Source organism: Maniola hyperantus, chromosome 3, assembly GCF_902806685.2.
Source record: "Maniola hyperantus chromosome 3, iAphHyp1.2, whole genome shotgun sequence".
NCBI lineage: Eukaryota > Metazoa > Arthropoda > Insecta > Lepidoptera > Nymphalidae > Maniola > Maniola hyperantus.
This window is the reverse complement of record NC_048538.1, coordinates 8290550-8312956: the sequence shown is the minus strand read 5'-3', so window position 1 is coordinate 8312956 and position 22407 is coordinate 8290550. Positions and strand designations below refer to the sequence as shown.

The following is a 22407-nucleotide window of genomic DNA, read 5'->3' as shown; positions in this document are numbered from 1 at the left end:
AAAAGTTGTCTAGCGGTATGAGATCACCTTTAGACTGCGGTAACACGCTCAGCTTGGCATCAGTTCAACTTCAAACAGGCCATAACCTCGATCACAGTGAATCTGAAACTAAAGAGGCTGAAGAGCATTACATGTTTATTTCATGCTGAAATAATATCTTTAAATCTGTCAATATGGACCATCAGTACGTATTTCTTACAATAATCGATTGAGATGGAAGATTGTTTGACTAGTATAATAGGACAATTAAAACACGAGTTTCATTATAAAAGTCTCTACTCACAAACAGGCGTTTATACAATTTACTGTGATAGACAAATACACTGTGTAATTTCATATTTTGTAAATAGTATATAAAACTCTAGAAAGATAAAATATCCAGTTTGGCAAGAATTCATAATAAATAAAACAATACTAATAGCCAGAGAGCCAGTGGTAAATTTTGAAGAGGTATACGGTATACGTAAAATACAACACCTTCCACCGGCCCTTGGACCATAACTACTACATAGTATAATACAGAGGATTCGAACATCTATTATTATTTGACCGGTTCAAGTTGAGCCTCGTCAACGGATGGGTTTTCCCATGCTGCAATTGTTTTTTGTTTTGAGCTTTCGACATCACAGTTGAAACCACCACACTCGAGTAGTCTAGAGGTGCGAGCGCTAGCACGGTGGGCGCCGCCGGAGGGCGCTCGCCCGGCGGCCCGCAGCACGACGTGCGCGAGCGCGCGCGGCCCTCGGCATCCGCCGTCAGCTTGCACTTCTTCGACACCGACTCGTGCGGCGTCTTGGCGCGGCTCGGCTCGCCGCCCGCATCGCGCAGCCGGCCCGGCTGGTCGTAGCGGCCCACCAGCACACGCACCGACAGGTCCTCGGCGGGCTGCGCCGGCGCCGGCGGAGAAGCGGGCGGGCGCGCGCGCGTCGCCGAGCGCGCCTCAAACTCCTTCTTGAGGTTGCTGACGAGGCCGGCAGGCGGCGGGCGCGGCGCGGGCGCGGCGCGCGGCAGGTCGCCGTGCGAGGCGGCGGCGAGGCGTCGCCGTCGCGGCCCCACGCGCAGCCACGTGTCGGCGGGCGCGGAGGCGGACAGGCGGCCGCCCCACGTGGAGGCGCCGCGGTCGCGCGCGCTCTCCATGCGCGCCAGCTCCTCGAGTATGGCACAGGTCTCGTTGAACTTGCGTTCGTTGGCGGCGAGGTCGGACGGCGCGCGCTCGCGGATTACGGCGAGGTCGGGCGCAGGCTCGTCGCGCGGCGCGGGCGGCGGGCGCGCGCGCGCGTCCCCGGAGCCCCACGACGAGTGGCGCGATAGGTCCACCACCACTGCACTGTCGAACGAGCTCCAGGAGCTTTGACGGCTCGGCGGCGGCGCCTCTTCGTCGCCGCCCCGCCGCTCCACCGGATCGTACGAAGCGTCGCACGGTTTTAATTTAACGTCTATCATACCACTATCACTCTTCACTATATCGTCACTGTCGCCCCGCAGCCAGGGCGCCTCCCCGGGGTCCCAGGCGTGGATGCGGTCGGGCGCGCGTGCGGCGCGGCGCGGCGGCTCGCGGCGCTCGATCTCGTGCACCAGCACGCGCACGCTGGGCGCGCCCTGCTCCTTGAGGCGCATGATCTGGTTGGGCGACACGCTGTACGAGCCGCCGGCGCACGGCATGAGCATGTGGCGCGTCTCGGAGGCAAGGTTCTCGAGCGACACGGAGGTGGGCGGCAACAGCTCGCCAGCGAGCTTGGAGTCGGGCGACCAGGAGCGCGGCCGGCCCGTGTAAGACCCGGTCAGAGCTAATACTAGAGGTGTGGGGTCCATTATTTTGTTCTCCGATTTAGACGACGACTTGGGAGCCTTCAGATTCGTCTCCGACTTTGACCGCTGCAACTTCTCTTTGTTTTTCATTGCGTCCAGGATTCCTTGATAAGTTTCGAGCTGGTTGAGGAAGTTGTTGTTCGGTTTGATGCAGCTTCGTTTCGCCTTGACGTGCCGGAGAGCCTTGTCGAAGTTCCAGTTGAACGCCTTCATGGCGTAGGCGATGACGACGGAGGCGGACCTGCTGATGCCCATCTTGCAGTGTACGAGAACCTTCGAGCCTTCATTCCTAGCCTTATTTATGTATTTAAAAGTATTATCCCAGTGTTTTAGAAGATCAGTCTTTTCGTCGTCGTAAACTCTAATATTTAGATAATCGAACATACCAGGAAAAAAATTGTCTATTTCTCTAGTCACGTTGAGTATATGTCTGACCCTGAAAGCGAGAAACGTTTTCCGTTTAATATTCGGCTTTCGTTATAGAAAGTATCAAAAGTACAGCAAAGCAATCAAGTTATACCCATTTCTTTGCAACTCCTCCAAGTTGCTCGCGTTCCATTCGGAGCCGAGGTACACGTGGTCAAAGATCTCGGTGGGCGCGTCCATCTGGCCCAGGATAGTGAGCATCTCCTGGTCGATGAAGGACTTGAGCTCGCCCAGGTCCATGTCGAGCTCGTCCTCGAGGCGGCCGCGGATGGCCTTGCTCGTCACCTCGTCGAGGTCCACGCTCATCATGATCTCCTTCAGAGTGCTGCGGATCACACGCTCGGTCTCGTCTCTCTCGCGCGGCCTGCCGAAGGAACAGACTCTTATTAATAATAGTTATTACATTTTAGCTCTTGAATACTTGAACTAGCCCGAACCTTTCTCAGAATATTGACGACTATGGAGCCAGGAGCAGTGTGACCATTGGTGGCAGATTTCTGCCATTGAGGCAAATTTGGCTCCTATGGCAGAATAGGCTGACGATTTTAAAAGTGGCAAATTTTGGCAGATTTCAAGGAAATCCATATATTTTTAGAAAAAAAAAAAGATAACTTATTATATCGATAAGTTATTATTTACTTTATTTTAGGATCCTGTACAATGCCTGTACAAGAAAGGTACCAATATGGAACCCTATTAATAAGCCTCCACTGTTCGTCCAATTCAGTCCGTTCCAATTTTTGTGCTATGCTAGTGGAACACAATGTACAGACTCGAATAATGGATCTGTCAAGCGAAATTATCAGTACCCTTATTATAAATGCGAAAGTGTGTTTGTTTGTTGATTGGTTGGTTGGTTTGTCCTTCAATCACATCGCAATGGTGCAACGGATTGACGTGATTTTTTGCATGGGTCAGGGTATAGATAAAGACCTGGAGAGTGACATAGGCTACTCTTTATCTCGGAAAATCAAAGAGTTCCCACGGGATTTTTAGAAACCCAATTCCACGCGGACGAAATCGCGGGCATCAGCTAGACTCAAATACCTTAATGATTCTGAAATTTTATCGATCGCATATTTTTGCCATTTTCAGAGTTTGAAATTTTTAGCCAATGTTGGGCAGATTCACCATTTTTGACATGGTCACACTGGTCGGAAGTAATTGTTCAGTTTCATTTGGGGAAACGCAAAGACAAGACGTTTCATGCAATATTATGTAGCCAAGAAAAACAAAACAAAGTATAAAAGTTGTATTATGATAAAGAACGTAATAATTACTGCATTGCATTTCGCACGTGTTATATTACGATAAAATTGGATACATAATTATTATGCTAAAATTCATCTAATCATAAACTTGGGAGTCCGAAATGAATATTTGTTGTGATATTTAAAACAGAATCGTTATTCCGTTTCCGGATTCAATATCAATGTACGGAAAGAGTATGGTTTAAGTGGTATCTTTTCTTGTATGTTGTTTAATTTAATATTTAGGAATGTGACAATACGATAAATAATATTATGTGAATTGTCAATACTGGTAACTAATTATTCATCGTAAATTAAATACTGTCAATGTACTAAGAGTGACATTATACTAAGCTATTGTCAACATGCAGTTGGCAATAGCTATTATGTGAAATAATAATGTTGTGTAAACTGTCAATTTAAGTCGCTTATTATTATTGTAAATTATTAATACGTAGACCATCAATGTTACTGATTTTATTATTGTAAATTGGGTGTGTCAACATACCTTTTGTCAACAAACCCAAATAAATAATGATTAATATTAAGAGCATGTGATAGTCGACATCCGCCCTGTTTGCGATGGCAGTGTTATAAAAGTACCCTACCTCGACAGAGAGGACACAGTCTTGTATCGACAGCTCAGAGCAAACACAGCGGACCTTACTGAAGTTAAGTATTCTTATATTGTATTATAATGTAATGTAATCATTTGCCTTTTATAGGTTACCTGTTGTAACTGTGTACTAAATATGTACCTACTACTTTACTCAACGTTCTAATGTTTTAAAAGATGTGTGTTATGGAGTTTCTTTGCCCTTTCTTCTCCATGACTAAACACCTTAGCGAAATGGGTGGTAGATTCATTTTAATATAAATAGATCAATGCTGAACAAATACAATTCAGTTATTATTCGACTTGGTTGGTTTTACTTCTGTATTTATCACCTACCCTCTTGTGCTATTTATTTTATACATTGAGATAAAAGTAAACACTAGGTTGTTAGCTTCTAATTATTATAGAAGCCTGTTTAGATGATTAGGATTTTTACTTTGAAATAATACAGCAGATGCTTTGCTTGATTTTTAATTACTTAGTATTTGGCCTTACCTGACAAATAATTGATAAATGATAACTTTCATTAGTAATCATTGGATTTAATTTATCATCACTATTAAAGCCCACTGTCTTAACTTCTCTCTTTATCTAAATCTCACATCAGAAGTGGGATACGATAATTCTTTTCTTGTCGAAATACTAATACTTTTCAAATGCTTTCAGCAATCGTGGATACGGCTTCTACTCGAAGCGACAGGCTACCGCCTGTCGTCGGGGGCACTTGATGTTGGTGCCCGATGATCCCAAAGCGAGGGGCAACTCTGTTGTCAGTGGCACTTGGTGCTGGTGTGGCATCGCCGGTTGAAACGTCGCGTCGTTGAGCAAGCTAAGTACAATTTTGTGCGTTGTGTGTGAAGAAAAGTGTAAATTTAAAACCACGATTTTGTGGTATAGTTTATATGAAAAAAGTTTCTGTGAGGTGAATCAGTGAAGATTTTTAATTAGTTAGATAAACCACGTGTTGTGGTATAATTTATTTAGATAAGAATAAGTCTAGTTGGAGGTCAGATTAGCCGAACGGTTTTTGATAAAGTATATGTAAATGTGAAATCATTTAGAAAGTTATGATATACCGAAACAATAATACTAATCAAATCAGTAGGTTTGCTTTTGAGAAATTGCATCGTACTTACAACTCGAAACTTGAAGAAATTACCTTATTCTGATTTATGTAACTTAAACATAAACTATATTTATTTATTTATTTTGCTTCTTAAAATAACTCAACCATTTTTCTTCTCTTAAAACAACACAAAAGAGATGGTCCATTCAAGTAACTTTTATTATTTAGCTAAATTACTTTTTTTAGCAACGTAAGGCAGATTACCTGCTCAAGTTTTTTTTCTGTTTAGTAATGCTATCAGAACATTTTAATTTTATAAATACCTACGTTACGTGTTATCAATTTATTCTTGTTTTGAGTTGGTTTGATGTACATACACTACACTTGTTTATAAGACATAATCAACAAAAACATATTCTCTTCTACTCTAATTTTGGTCTGACGTCTAGCTATTCTAGTTTTTATGACAGTAACATTGACATTGAATCATTGAATATCGTTTTGTGAATGAAGCAATCTTATATTTTTTTATGTCGGTACTTTTGTTGCCGCTGTTCATTTAAGTTCACTGGCTGCATTTTTCTATTTTCCTATGTACTTCGGGAACGAAGTACTTATCAAGATGGCCGAATTGTAATAAAACATACTAATAATTTATGCTAAATGACAAAAGCAGAACAGAGAAAAAAAAAGAAAAAAAGGAAAGAAAAAAAAAAAAAAAAATTTTTTTGCCATATGATACAAAATGTTAAGACTCCCAATGGGACAAAATGTTAAGACTCACTATGTGACAAATATTAAGACTCCCAATGGGACAAAATGTTAAGACTCACTATGTGACAAATGTTAAGACTCCCAATGGGACAAAATGTTAAGACTCACTATGTGACAAAATGTTAAGACTCCCAATGGGACAAAATGTTAAGACTCACTATGTGACAAATGTTAAGACTCCCAATGGGACAAAATGTTAAGACTCACTATGTGACAAAATGTTAAGACTCCCAATGGGACAATTTTTTTTTCTTTTCTTTCTGTTTTTACCTATGTACTTCGGGAGCGAAGTACTTGTCAGTATGGCCGTGTTATATTACGATAAAATTGGATACATAATTATTATGCTAAAATTCATCTAATCATAAACTTGGGAGTCCGAAATGAATATTTGTTGTGATATTTAAAACAGAATCGTTATTCCGTTTCCGGATTCAATATCAATGTACGGAAAGAGTATGGTTTAAGTGGTATCTTTTCTTGTATGTTGTTTAATTTAATATTTAGGAATGTGACAATACGATAAATAATATTATGTGAATTGTCAATACTGGTAACTAATTATTCATCGTAAATTAAATACTGTCAATGTACTAAGAGTGACATTATACTAAGCTATTGTCAACATGCAGTTGGCAATAGCTATTATGTGAAATAATAATGTTGTGTAAACTGTCAATTTAAGTCGCTTATTATTATTGTAAATTATTAATACGTAGACCATCAATGTTACTGATTTTATTATTGTAAATTGGGTGTGTCAACATACCTTTTGTCAACAAACCCAAAATAAATAATGATTAATATTAAGAGCATGTGATAGTCGACATCCGCCCTGTTTGCGATGGCAGTGTTATAAAAGTACCCTACCTCGACAGAGAGGACACAGTCTTGTATCGACAGCTCAGAGCAAACACAGCGGACCTTACTGAAGTTAAGTATTCTTATATTGTATTATAATGTAATGTAATCATTTGCCTTTTATAGGTTACCTGTTGTAACTGTGTACTAAATATGTACCTACTACTTTACTCAACGTTCTAATGTTTTAAAAGATGTGTGTTATGGAGTTTCTTTGCCCTTTCTTCTCCATGACTAAACACCTTAGCGAAATGGGTGGTAGATTCATTTTAATATAAATAGATCAATGCTGAACAAATACAATTCAGTTATTATTCGACTTGGTTGGTTTTACTTCTGTATTTATCACCTACCCTCTTGTGCTATTTATTTTATACATTGAGATAAAAGTAAACACTAGGTTGTTAGCTTCTAATTATTATAGAAGCCTGTTTAGATGATTAGGATTTTTACTTTGAAATAATACAGCAGATGCTTTGCTTGATTTTTAATTACTTAGTATTTGGCCTTACCTGACAAATAATTGATAAATGATAACTTTCATTAGTAATCATTGGATTTAATTTATCATCACTATTAAAGCCCACTGTCTTAACTTCTCTCTTTATCTAAATCTCACACACGCATCTAATGCGTTTAATTAGCGCATTTGCCAACATCCGATTCAAATTCGAGGTCAAGAAATGAGGTCTAGGTATGCAGTAGCATATAATGTAATGACTGTGTTGAATATAACAATAAGGTCTTAGTCCAATTTCTTAATATAAACCAAAATGAGTATAAAAATGTTTCCTGGTTTCTCTTACTTGTTCTAGTCATTGACGTGTCACCTCAAATACTGAAATAATATTAGACTTGGAGCCTGTGACGGCCAGACCTTCGTTATTTTATGAAAGCTGAAAGTTTCTCTGCGCATTGCCTCCAACACGGAGTAACGATTACCGACTATGAAGTTTGGATCATGGTGGTTTTGGCAGATACCTAACAGGTAACAAAGGCATATAAAATCTTTTGTCAAAGTATAAAGTCTATTTTTTTATATTTTCTTCGGAATAGTATTAGAAATCACGTTATGCAGTGCCAGACACTAAAGTATCGTGGCAAACCCCTGCCTGACAACCAAGACGTATTAAAGTTTGAGGGTATTCGCGTTTATTTTTGAGAAAGAAAGTAAATACAGTAGCTGGCAGAAAATATTGCACATCAACCTCTAGAAAGAGATATCGGTTTCGTAGAGCGTTGTTTCTGTTGTTGAGACCGACAAAACGTCACATTGGTATGAGTGACAGAGACAACGCTCTACGAAGCCTAAACATCTTTCTAATAGTCGTTGTCGATATTGCCGGCTACTGTACGTTACTCTATTGGTGCCACACATCACGTTATATCTAGGTGGTGGTTATCCCATCGCTTCAACCACTTGAGTAGTAAAGCAAAATGGCTCTAGCAGAAGAAGCGCCGGGATAAATGTCATGCGTGCGCACTTGAGCCGCAGCGAGTCGGGCGAAGGCGGGCGGCGCGACTCGAGGCAGTCCATGGCGTGCCACTCGTTGAGGCAGGAGCGGTCGGAGTCCACGCGGCGCTCGTAGTGCGCGCACCACGCGTGCGACGCGCCACCCGCGAAGTGGTTGAGCGAGCGGGCGCGCGCGCTCGCACGGTGCAGCGTCTGCAGCGCCGACCTGAAAACGACACGATGATGATGATTTTTAGGGTTCCGTACCTCAAAAGGAAAAACGAAACCCTTAGATCACTTCGTTGTCTGTCTGTCTGTCTGTCAAGAAACCTACAAGGTACTTCCCGTTGACCTAGAATCATGAAATTTGGCAGGTAGGTAGGTCTTATAGCTGACATTTGGGGAAAAATCTGAAAACCGTGAATTTGTGGTTACATCACACAAAAAAAATTAAATTGTGGTCATAAACTAATAATTAGTATTTTCAATTTTCGAAGTAAGATAACTATATCAAGTGGGGTATCATATGAAAGGTCTTCACCTGTACATTCTAAAACAGATTTTTATTTATTTTTATGCATCAGAGTTTTTGAATTATCGTGCAAAATGTCGAAAAAATACGACTGTATTACGGAACCCTCGTTGTGCGAGCCTGACTCGCACCTCCGCCTTCCTCATCTACCCACTTCCTGCTACCTTCGTGAGGTCGTCAGTCCAGCGGGTTGGAGGTTGTCCCAGACTGCGCTTTGCTGATACGCGGTCTCCACTCCAGAATTCGTCTGTCGCAGCAGCCATCGGTTCTATGACAGACATGGCCTGCGACTTCAGCTTGCTAATTCGTTGAGCTATGTCGGTCATTTTGTCCTTCAGAAAGACACCCAACAATAGCCCGCTCCATAACACGCTGAGCAATTTTAAACTTGTGGACAAGGCCAATGTCAGTGTCCACGTTTAAAACAAATATTATCACTACCCATATTTCAGTACTCATCATATTATAAACACGAAAGTGTGTTTGTTTGTTGGTTTGTCCTTCAATCACGTCAACGGTGCAATGGATTGACATATTTTTTTGCATGGGTATATATATTTAAAACCTGGAGAGTCTTTGTATCTCGGAAAAATCAAAGAGTTCCCATGGGATTGTTAAAAAACTTAATCCACGCGGTCGAAGTCGCGGGCATCGGCTAGTTGTAAAATAATTATCACTAGCTGATGCCCGCGACTTCGTCCGCGTGGATTGGGGTTTTTTAAAATCTGGGAACTCTTTAATTTTCCGGGATAAAAAGTAGCCTATGTCCTTGCCCGGGATGCAAGCTATCTCTGTAGGTACTAAATTTCATCAAAATCGGTTGAACGGTTGGGCCGTGAAAGGCTAGCAGACAGACAAACAGACAGACAGACACACTTTCGCATTTATAATATTAGTATTGATTAGCATTAAATACGTACCACATGGCTTGCACAGACACGGGCTTGAATATGTGTTGCTGGTTGCACACGCACACGCTGAACCCCCTGGGGACAATGAATCCGTAATTAGTTATTGTTTCAATGGATGCGAATGTCTTCGGCGACGAAGGTGGATTCCTGCAATCATGACGATAACACTCCTAATTAAACAAACAAATATAACTATCGTAAATACTTTGAAGTTAACTTTTAAGTTGATAATATATTATCATGTATCTCAAACTCAATATATTAATCTTATTTCACACTACGGGATATAAATTATAATATTATAGTCCGGTCAATATTGGCGTTCCCAACCAAAATTTAAGATTCAAATATCATAATATTTTATTCCTTGTAGGCCAACTTATGGCTCTTCGATTTGGAAAGTAGGTTCTACATAGGTAGGACAAAAACACAATCTTAATCAGATTCTAATACTACTTTACCCCTATAACATAAGGGTCAAAGAATTAAGAGCCAGAAGTGCAATGACAAGAGTCTATGGAACCCGCAATCTCTAGACTTTAATCCTCGCGATTTAGGTGGGCAGTTGGGACTCTTGCAACATCATCATCATGATCAACCCATCGCCGGCTCACTACAGAGCACGGGTCTCCTCTCAGAGTGAGAAGGGTTTCGGCCATAGTCTACCACGCTGCCCAAGTGCGGATTGGCACACCTTTGAGAACATTATGGAGAAATCTCAGGCATGCAGGTTTCCTCACGGTGTTTTCCTTAACCGTTAAAGCAAGTGATATTTTAATTACTTAAAAAAACCCACATAACTCCGAAAAGTTAGAGGTGCGTGCCCAGGATCGAACCCCCGACCTCCGATTCGAAGGCGGACGGGCTAACCACTAGGCTACCATAGCTACATAGCTTGCAACATCAGCATTGAGGAATTGGAACCTGGAGTTCACATAATCCATACTAATATTATAAATGCGAGTGGGTTTGTCTGTCTGCTAGCTATTTATCCGTTAACCGATTTTGAAGAAATTTGGTATAGAGATAGTTCTCGCCCCAGAGGAAGTATAGACTCCTTTTTGTCCCGGAAAAGCAAAAAGTTCCCACAGGAATTTATGAAATCTAAATTCACGCGAAAGTAGTCGCAGGCATCACTTAGTATCACTATAATTTCTCTGATAGAAATATTTAACTTAGGTAGGTACTCAAGCGGCACAAAGTAATGCATAATACACGGCGGATTTCAACGAAGGTTACACTAACTTAACATTTTAATCAAGGGCGTTCCTATCTCTTCTAGCAATATTCTTCGGTTTAAGGGCCCTAACACACTATGTTCAATGAATTCGTAAAATCAGCACAATTTACTTGAATTATAAAAACCTTGGAAATCAATTGCTAAAACTAGTTTAAAGTGCAATGGGGATAAAAAATAAATGTCTGGGTTTGCTGTATGCTTCTATTCATACCAGGTCGCTTTAGAGCCCTCAACCAGCGGTTTAAGCTGTTGATTTGTCGTTTAGTTTATCCCATCGTGCATCGTCGCGACGCGAAGGTAGGAGTAAGACTCGTAGAACATCTATGATAAATCAGTCGTGGTCCTGGGACACACAATCCAGCTATACATAGGTAGGACCAATTTCGAGAAAGAGGTTAGTCAGGCAACCTTAGCCTAAGTTGAAAATAGTAAAATACTTTTTTTTAATTCCATTACAAGTTAGCCTTTGATTGCAATCTCATCTGGTGGAAAGTGATGATGAAGTCTAAGGTGGAAGCGGGCTAACGCTAGCTTGGAAGGATTACCTAATGGCAGTTATTCCAATTACATTTATCAGCATGAATAATTATTTTCTTACCCATCTCCGTCTAGTTTGATAGAGGTGTCCGCCAGCACCCGCAGCACAAGGCCGACCGTGGTCCGCTCGTTGCAGTCGATGCCCAACAGAGCCGCCTCGTCCCCGCGACACACCACCACCAAGTACCGCGTGCGCCCAGGATGAGCGCTCTCCAATTTCACCGCCTAGTTCAACGAGTACAGGGTAGCGATCATGGGCATGACTGCTAATTTTAAATCATTCTCATTTGGTGAAATTATTATTTTTCTTTAATGATTTCACAAGCGATCACGGTTTTTTTTTTTTTAATTTTCACACCTTTTCGACATAATTTGTACCAGATGGTTTTCTCTTTCTAAAACGCAGCGATGCGTCCCTTCAACTTGGGTCGTCATCGACCAATATAACAAAGCGATGATGAGAGATTAATACATATATAATTTTCAAAGTGTGCTCGTAACTTTCACAGGCTACTTTAAGTATGGTACGAGGTGTTACATGTGATTTTTCACAGGGCGAGACTTTTCATAAAGTGCACATAATATAAATTAGGGTGAACCAGACCCAATTTGACGGACAGAAAGCATAAAGCCGCTAGCCGCTTTAAAGGTGAAGGAAAACATCGTGAGGAAACCTGCATACCTGAGAGTTCTTCACAATGTTCTCAAATGTGTGTAAAGTCTGGCAATCCGTACTTGGCTGGCGCAGTGGACCATGGCTAAAGCATTCTCATTCTGAGAGGATGCCCGTGTTTAGAAGTGAGCCGGCGATAGGTTGATCATGCGAATGTAGTATACCATTTTGAGCGTCTCCTCCGGGCGCACCAAATAAAACATAGACTGTAGATGGTTGTGAATGTGAGGCTGAGGAATGGGCCGCGCGAGGGAGCGCCGGCGGTCCGCGCAGCCGTGCTCCGCACTGCCCAGCACCAGCGCCGCGCCCTTGTTAGCGAAGTAGCACTCATTGAGACTGGAACAAATACGTTACTGTATATGTTATACTCTTAACATAATGCCTACTACCCTATTCAAAGTGATGATTGTCTAGTGGCTAAGACATTCGGAGGCTCGGGGCTTCGATTCCGGGCGCTCACCTCTAACTTTTCGGAGTTAAATACCTACATTTTGACAATGAAATATCACTTGTAAGCAAGTGATATTTAATTGGACAGTGAAAGAAAACATCGCGAGGAAACTTACATGCATGGATAGTTCTCTATAGACAATAATGTTCTCGAAGGTGTGTGAACTGTGAAATCTACTTACTAATCCGTATTTGGCCATCGTGGTGGACAATGGCCAAACCCCTTCTCATTCTGAGAGGAGACCTGTGCTCAGTAGTGGGCCGGCGATGGGTTGATGATGATACGATCCTATTCATATGCAAACTGATGCGATTTTGCGCTTGCTGTTGCTGATAAGTTATGGAGATTTAGGAACTGTTGTGGTGAATTGGTATTATAGGTATTAAGCAACGGAAAATCAAAGAGTTCCCAGGGGCTTTCTGAAAATCTAAATCCACGCGGACGAAGTCGTGGACATCAAGTAGGTAGTAGTAGATAAACCTGTAGCTCAAGATACAATTCCTTATGAAAACAGTAAACAATTCTTTCCATATTATGGCAGGCTAAAAATGTCATGACAAAAATAGCTCTTGTAGAAAAAGTTGTACATTGCTCGGACGTTCGGAGAGCACTTTGAGCGGTATGCCACATTGAAATCATCGATGATAATAATAATTAAGTCTCAACTACTTGCAACAAGCTGTCCTTCAAATGAGGTGCGCGAGAATCGTACCTATACAAGTCATTCGGCAATGACGTTTTAAAAATAATGCAACTGCGAAATGTATGAATGACGCCATTTTTAGAGTCAAGTTGCGGCAATCCGTTTTGTGGCGTTTACCTTCCTTTCACCGGAGCGCAGCCCGAGCGCTACGGTGCACGATTGCGCCCCGCGCCGCCGCCTGCCAGCCGCGAGACGCGCTGGCTGGCCCTTGAGCCGTGGGTTTGAAGTTTGAACTATGCCTCAATACGTACAACGTGCAACGCGGTGATTACTCATACAACTTGCTATTAATATTTGATTAATCCTACAAACACAGCACTACGTTCAATAGGTACTGTTTTCATGTTTATGATGGGATGGTATTATTTTACCAGGAGTCCGAACTCCAAACCAATTGATACTTATAGTTTATTAGTGGTTCGCCAACTCCAAACTAAGATATCTATAGAGATTAGAGCGTACTTTGACTTTGCTCAGAGTTAAAACGAGATACGGTGATTCTGAGGCTCTGACAGACGGACGGATAAATGAAAATTCATCCAATACTTGTGTATGATAGAAAACTATTAAGTAGGTATGTCCTAGTCTGGTAGTAGCAAAGTAGTAGCTGTAAATAATTTCTGTATGTATGTTTCTGAAAAATGTATGCAAAATTTTATTTTCAAGGTATTTTGTGCCTTTATAGGTAACTATTTCATTTAGTTGTTTTCGCATTTAAATTTTCCGTCTCACATTATTGGTTCCAACTGCCAAGTAGGCGCCGGAGGAACTACGCATTATTTTAGGCGATCAACTATAGTTTGTGAGTTACCAGGCCCTTGATAACGCAATGTTCTGTTTAATTTCGTGTAAGGAATTCTTAAATATATAATCTATACTAATATTACAAATGCGAAAGTGTGTCTATGCCATACAGCCCATCCGTTTAATCAATTTTGAAGTTCGATACTGAGATAACTTACATCCAGGGGAAGCACATATGCTTCTCGATGTCCAGGAAAATCAAATTCCCACGGGCTTTAAAACCCTAAATCCACGTGGACGAAATCGTAAGCATCATCTATTTGGTAGGGAGATAGCTTGCATCCCGTACACGAGTATAAGCTACTTTTCATACCGGAAATTCGAAAAGTTTCCTTGGGATTTTAGGAATAAAGCTTTTACACCACGTTAAGTAGCTGGCAACATAGTACCTATTACCTATTATAAAATTTGAAAAATGATCTTAAATAGCTAAAGCCCGACCTTTACGTTTGATGCTCATACATTTACTTATTTATAGAGGGTATATAGTAAAATCCCGATAAAACGGAGCTCTCATGCATCAAACTCACATGGTTTGACCTTTCGTAATCATACGGTCGGGTAGGTAAACGGTCTACTTATACTTAGAAACGAGAAACCATAATTCATTAGAATAAAAAGTGGGATAGATAACATTTTTGAGTTTATTAAGTACGGCATTACATTGTCACTTCCATTACAGAAGCAAGGGCGGTTGATCTCAAGGTTCGTTAAAAATAGAGCGGCGGCGCGTTGCCAAAGCCGCGTTGCCCGCTATACTTGCGCGTGAATAAAATTGCCGCATCTGTCTGCAGCCCGTGAGCCCGCTTCTTCGTAGTCGTACCGCTTTACCCAATTTAGGGCAGCGCGCATATCCGCCACATGGCGTGACGTCGCGAGTCGCGACGCGTCAAAACAATGCCATGCGAGAAGCAACTTCATCAACAAATAGTTGATTCGAATGTGTGTTCGCGTTTACCTTGCATAGTGCAATCCAAAGCACATACTATGTTATGGGGCAAACTCTCATTACAATAGGTTCTGAGTAGTAGTAAGTTCTTATTTCCCTTATAATATTTGCAGTACAACATTTTGCACTATGAAATCTATTGATTGTACAAGAAAAGCTTGCACTTGTCCGGTTTTTAGGGTTCCGTACCTCAAAAGGAAAAACGGAACCCTTATAGGATCACTTTGTTGTCTGAAATCTGAAAACCGTAAATTTGTGGTCACATCACACAAAAAAATTAAATTGTGGTCATGAACTAATTATTAGTATTTTCAAGTAAGATAACTACATATATCAAGTAGGGTATCATATGAAAGGGCTTCGCCTGTGGATTCTAAAAGAGGTTTTTATTTGTTTTTATGAATCATAGTTTTTGATTTATCGTGCAAAATGTCGAAAAAATACGACTGCACTACGGAACCCTCGGTGCGCGAGCCTGACCGTTTACCTGTGCAATAGAAGGACATTACTATAATATTATCTGTCCATGCAACACTCTACATACACTCGCGAGCAAAACTATGTAATCACTTGCTTGTGATAGGCTACCAGCAATTTTAAGAACTAAATGACTGGTGAAGATTAATGAAAAAGTCTTTTTTCTTACTCCTTTACTTAAACCAGGATAGCTCCTGAAATACGGGTCTAATTTTTATTAATTTAAAGTTGATAGTACAGCCTATAAAATGGTACCATTTTCATTAATCTTCACCAGTCAATTAGTTCTTAAAATCGCTGGTAGCCTATAACAAGCAAGTGATTCCATAGTTTTGCTCGCGAGTGTAGGACAACGGAATAGTACCCTACGGGTTGACGGGTCTTGACAGACAGATAAATGAAGTGATCTTAAAAGGGTTCCTATTTTTCGTTAGAAGTATGGAACCCTAAAAACCGGAAAAGTGCAAGCTTCAGTGTTCCGTAATTTAAAAAACTCCATGTCAAAAAATATGATAACAAACTTTTTTGTTGAGTTTGACTTTTATAAAGAATTGTACGAAATCTGATCACCCTGACTCACACAATCTTGCATTTCCTACCTCTAGAGTGTTTTTATAAAGCGCGAACCCAGAAGCTCGCGAAGGAGACCCTGAAGAAAGCTACGAGGCCGAGAGGGGTAAAAGGGGAGGTAGCGACCGAGGAAGCCGCCAGTATCCGTAACGAAACGAAGGAAGAGTAGGTGATGCTGAATAAAGTGACGACGAAGCGTGACGTCCATTTAAAAAAACTTAACACACCTATAAAAATCGAACAAGGATTTCGAAACGGTGTGGCACTAGTGAAAGCCACAAAGCAAAATAAGAAGAAGAAGAAGGATTTCGAAAATTGACTCCTTCGTTTACATTGTGGTCATCTACTCTTTTTGGCAATAATAAGTATATTTTCGTACTTTATTTTACAATATAGGTTAACATAAGCTAAAGTTCAAACAGTTTGAACAATAGTTTGATCGGTTAAAATCACTGATCAATTAGTGACCTTAAAGTCAAGAGAGAATGGGCATCTCATCTTCTAGGCAAGCGTCCACTCCATCTTAGGCTGCATCATCACTTGCCAGCAGGTCTGATTGCAGCTAAGAGCTTGTCTATTAAAAAAACTATCTAGGTACATAGTTCACTATTGGCTTTCGTTGTGGTACATTTCTTTTTATAGGAGTGCCATTTCCTTATCATAAAAGTCACGTTATGACAAATTAACCACGTAATTATTATATCAGCTATTAATAAAGCAAATTGTAGATATACGAACACGTGTAGTAAATAAACAATTCTTATTTTCCATCAAGTTTACAACACGTCCAAAACAACAGTCGGACAAACATGTACACACAATCTTAGAATAGGTATTAAGTACCTAAATGCAACCATGTCCAAGACAATGGGAAATTAATATCACAAGTAGGTATCACTGGATATTGACACTAACACAACAACTACGAGTCCGTGATGGCAATTTTCACGACGGATGCGGTTTGTGAAACGGCACACGGGCCGCTGCACTGCGCCCACCGCGATTCACCATCCGGCGCATCCCGAGGCACAATTCGCCATACAGCACGCACGAGTCAGTCAGCTCGTACAGCGGCGCGAGCGTCTGAGCCAAACCGTCGAGCGAGCGCCGCCGTGTAGGTACGTAGTTGCGTACGTCACGTCTTCCCTCTGAACCGAGCGCGAACTGTCGCGTAAATATAGAAACTCTCAGCTACACTGAACAGGAACACGAGATGCTCAAGAACACTACGCTCTGCACACCTCTGTTATTGCGTTTGAATGTTAGATTTCCATAAACACACCAAAATATAGACTACAGTTTGCGTTTTCACTCGAAAACCTTTTACATGCTAGAAATAGAATTTGTTTTTGTCCTTAAGTATCGTTTACGATAAGAACCTTTACTTGGGATAAATAATACCTTAAGTACTGATACTATGAGGTATAAACCTACCTAAAAAAATATTTGCTGCGCAGAAGAGCAGGACGCTTATGGACGCTTATGGACCAAACGCAGTGTCAGCAAGAGTAGCACAAAATTGGTTCAAGCGTTTTCAGTCCGGGAATTTTGATGTGAAAGATAAAGCTCGCTCTGGTCAACCTGTTACGGATAAAGTCGATGACATTTTTGAAAAAGTGGAGCAAGATCGGCATATTAGTAGTTACGAGATAGCTGAAGAGCTATCAAGCTTGGTGGGGTTGGCAACAAAACAGTTTGCCCATTTGAAAAGAAAAGCTCGATATTTGGGTGCCACTCGAGCTCACTGAAAAACCGAAGATTGATCACTGGTGATGAAAAGTGGATGACCTACGACGAGAATGTGCGCAAAAAATCGTGGTCAAAGGGCAGTCAAGCTCCACAGACCACAGCGAAACCCGGATTACCTCGCAATAAGGCGATGCTGTGTGTATGGTGGGATTGGAAGGGCGTCGTTCATTATGAGCTTTTACCTGTTCATTATGAACTTTTACCGCCGGGTACAACCACCAATTCGGATCTCTACTGCTGATGAGATTGAAGCAAGAAATACAGAAAATACGGCCGAAATTGATCAACAGAAATGGCGTGGTTTATCATGATAACGCCAGACCACACAAACCTTTAGCCGCTCAGCAAATATTGAGAGAGCTTGGTTGGGAACGGTTTATGCATTCACCATATAGCCCTAACCTTGCACCCTCAGATTTTCACCTGTTTCGGTCTCGTCAGAATTCTTTAGGTAGTTTTAGGTTGACATCAAGAGAGGACTGTCAAAACTACTTGTCTCAGTTTTTAGGGTTCCGTACCACAAAAGGAAAAACGAAACCCTTATAAGATCACTTTGTTGTCTGTCTGTCTGTCAAGAAACCTACAGGGTACTTCCCGTTGACCTAGAGTCATGAAATCTGGCAGGTAGGTAGGTCTTATAACAGACATTATTGGAAAAATCTGAAAATTGTGAATTTGTGGTTACATTACACAAAAAAAATTAAATTGTGGTCATGAACTAATAATTAGTATTTTCAAATTTCGAAGTAAGATAAGTTGATATAGATCAAGTGGGGTATCATATGAAAGGGCTTCACCCGTGCATTCTAAAACAGTTTTTTTTTTATTTTTATGCGTCATATTTTTTTTTAATTATCGGGCAAAATGTCGAAAAAATACGACTGTAGTACGGAACCCTCGTTGCTCGAGCCTGACTCGCACTTGGCCGGTTTGTTGATTAGAAGTCCCAACATTTCTACAGCAATGGAATTATATATATCATAACCAAATGTAAATAAACTATGATAAAAAATATCTTGAATTTGTACATAAAATACGAAAAAACTTTTTACCCGACCTAAATACATACCTCTTGCTGGTAAGATCCTCCCCAGCATCGTCCTCTGAAGCTTCAGTTGATTTTTCTTCCTCATCCTGTTGGAGTTAAATAACATAAGCTATCAAAGAAAATTTTATTCATTTACTTATCAAACACAAAATAAAATAGCTTTTTTTTTGTACTCTGGATAATTATTATTTAAATTTTCTTAGTTATAATACGTTTGAAGCATTATTATTTTAAGTTATGTGGTTAGTACCCAGCACACCATAACAAAATAATTTACTTAATGCTACTAAGCTGTAAATATTACAATATTGTGATGAATTGATGGTAAAATCATCATGGTCCTTATTTATATAAAATTAGATGATAGTTTAGTTATATTTTCATTTATAATTTTTATTATAACTACTTCACACTGATTAAAAATATCTAAACAAAAGGTTATTAAGAAAAATAATGCATTCCAAAATGCTATTAGCTTATTTTTACATACCATTTGATGTTACAACTGCATTGCCAGTGTTTGTTTCTGTGGAATTTATTCATAAGATATGTTACTCTGACTAAAGAATTTTTAAAAAACCCTTAAACACATTTTATTATTTTCTATATAATTATGTAAGTACTTTATTTTCCAATTTAATAACAATCATAATTATCACTCATAATAATTTTATTGTGGTGACTTGGGATAGTTAGAGTTATTTTAGATATGATATTTTATTTATAATGGCACAAAACTATTTAAAGATGTTTGGAAAATCATTTTACATATAAGCATTCTTTCCAGAGTACAAAAAATTAGATTTAAAAAATAAATGTGTTATTTTTTTTAACAGTGTAACAACTAGCAATGTAACACATTCCTTAATGATATGACAACAGGTTGAATGACATATATTTTCCAAATACTAACAATTAATTTTTTTTAAATTGGTTAGTCCTACAAATATCAAGAACTTTATTTTAAGTAATAAAAACTTTAATAACAGTCACAGCAGAAAATAATGTACATCAACCTTTAGAGTAAGATTTCGGCTTTGTAGAGTGTTGTCTCTGTCACTCATACCTGTGTGACATTTATAAAGTGTCTTTATAAAGTGTACATATTATAAAATATGGCGAAACTAGACCCGATTTTATCAATGATTGTCCAATTCAAACAATGAAAAAACCCAAAAAAAAATTTTTTTGTTTTACAGACCCCACTTTTTAGGGTTCCATAGCCAGATGGCAAAAAACGAAACCCTTATAGATTCGTCATGTCTGTCTGTCTGTCTGTCCGTCCGTATGTCACAGCCACTTTTTAAGAAGTATATTATAAGAAGTATACTGTTGAAACTTAGTAAGTAGATGTATTCTGTGAACTGCATTAAGATTTTCACACAAATATAGAAAAAAACTATAAATTTTGGGGGTCCCCATACTTAGAACTGAAACTCAAAAAATTTTTTTTCATCAAACCCATCCATCCCATCGAATAAATTTTTATGTGTATCTCGGAGAGGTCTTCAAAAATTATATTGAGGTTTTTAATATCATTTTTTTCTAAACTGAATGTGTGTGTGTGTGTCCCTGTAACTTCTAAAATAAGAGAATGATAAAACTAAAAAAAATATATGATGTACAATTACCATGCACCAAACCACTTCCACCGAAAATTGGTTTGAATGAGATCTAGTAAGTAGTTTTTGATTTATCGTGCAAAATGTCGATAAAATACGATTGTATTATGGAACCCTCAGTGCGCGAGTCCAACTCGCACTTGGCCGGTTTTTTTAATAAGCAACGTGTGGGTGGATCTTTTGTAAAGAACCAAATTTGTAACTTTCAAACTAAGTGGTCTATTGTTAAAAACAAAAGAATAATGATTGTAAATAGCAAGCAATGACAATGACATACAATTTACCTACGAGTCAAGAGCTAGTTGAACTCACATAGAGAGTGTTCTGTACAATGAACATGAAGGTAGAGTATGTAAGATTTTCTTATAGGTTTTCCTGTGATCGATAAGTAAAAACATTTTTTTTTAATTTTAGGCTCAGTACTTTCCAAGATAAGTGGAGTGAATTGTCAGTTTTCATCTATTTTCTTAAATAACTTTAAAAGTGTTTATTTTAAGTAGTACTTAGGTTTGCCTCGACCTTTTAATATTACTCAGCCGTAAATTGCTTCACATCAGGGCTGTACAAATGTTAAATAAAAACCTAAGGTTAAAACAAATTACTTACTTAGCGAAAACAAAATTATGCTTTACAAAAAGAAAAAATAGTGTCTATACACATGCTAACAGTAATTTAGATATAATATTATTATGTATCAAGTACCTAATACAAGTTTGTAAGTAAATTCGAAATTCAAAATTAAGGTGTTTATTATATCAGAGTATAATTAATTTCTAAACTAAAAAGTTAAATAGTAAACATAGTAGTTAATATGTTACAACTTACAAAAAGTAAAAACAACATTATATAGTACCACAAGTATTTAATTTAAATAGTTATAGCGGCATTATACAAGTTTTTACCAATTTATCTTGTAAAGGTACGTTCAAAATCAAAAATTAGGTTAAGTTTATATCACACTAGCAAGTATACTGATATAATTTTTTTAAATTGTAGAATCTTGTCACAAGTTCAATATTGTTGTATAGTGAGACGACAAAAGTAAATTTTTAGCCCTATGTGCCATATGAATCCCTGAGTGTGCTAAATTATTGACTTTAGCTTACATCCGTTGGTTACTCACCGTTTTCTTTGGTGTTTGCACACTCGGTGTACGACGAATTGTTACAAGTGCCATACCACATTAATCCTAACCAATCATTATCAAAGTAATACACAATCACAAACATAAAAGTAATTTAATATCGACTTGTCATAATACTAATCTTCAGATGAATCAGTGAATCACTAAATATTATATTGTATCAACAAATGTGAATGACAAAACACTCTGTACACTCATGGCGAGACAAGGAATCAAACGAATTTGTTAATTATTGTTCATTTTAAATATTTTAATAAAATATCTTTAATCTACGAACACGGAACAACGAAAAACTTAACTCAGTTCAATTCACCGTTCAATTTAGTCATTGCTTTTTTAACTGCACTTTAAGTTTTGGTTTTACAGCTCTGGGGCCTGGGCTATAGCCAAACTAGCCAAATATTCAAATCTCAGAATAAGGACTATTAGAAGTAGCCCTATTGTGACACTTACTGTTAGAGCGAGATAGCTAAATGCATTTAAGCTCTTATAGAACGTGACAAAATGATTATGTTTTGTCCTTATCACCGTGACCACTTTTTTTTTGTTTGCCAAAATGTATTTCTACGCGAGATCTTGACAAACAATGTGAAGTGAGGTTCTGTTGACTCAAGTATTTTAAAGAAATAATTGATTAGTTTTGTTGTTTTTTCTTTTTGAAGTTATTGTGCAATGGTGGGTTGCAGTATACTAGGCTACAATAGCTGAAGCGAACGTAAATTATAAGGAATAACATTTCACA

At 39.2% G+C, this 22407-nt stretch overlaps 2 protein-coding genes across 4 annotated transcripts in view; both read right to left on the bottom strand.

The window, feature by feature from the left end:
• The window catches only part of spoon (A-kinase anchor protein spoonbill), a 126655-nt gene that overhangs the window by 35078 nt on the left and 69170 nt on the right, over positions 1–22407 (bottom strand). The gene's annotated exons all lie outside the window — the stretch shown is intronic.
• Positions 259–21994, bottom strand: ssh (Protein phosphatase Slingshot). Its single transcript, XM_034984582.2, is given in 9 exon segments — positions 259–605; positions 607–2245; positions 2330–2599; positions 8287–8481; positions 9708–9773; positions 11537–11700; positions 12313–12484; positions 18921–18985; positions 21645–21994. Coding segments are annotated over 9 exon segments (2661 nt in total). The 5' UTR covers positions 21699–21994; the 3' UTR covers positions 259–569.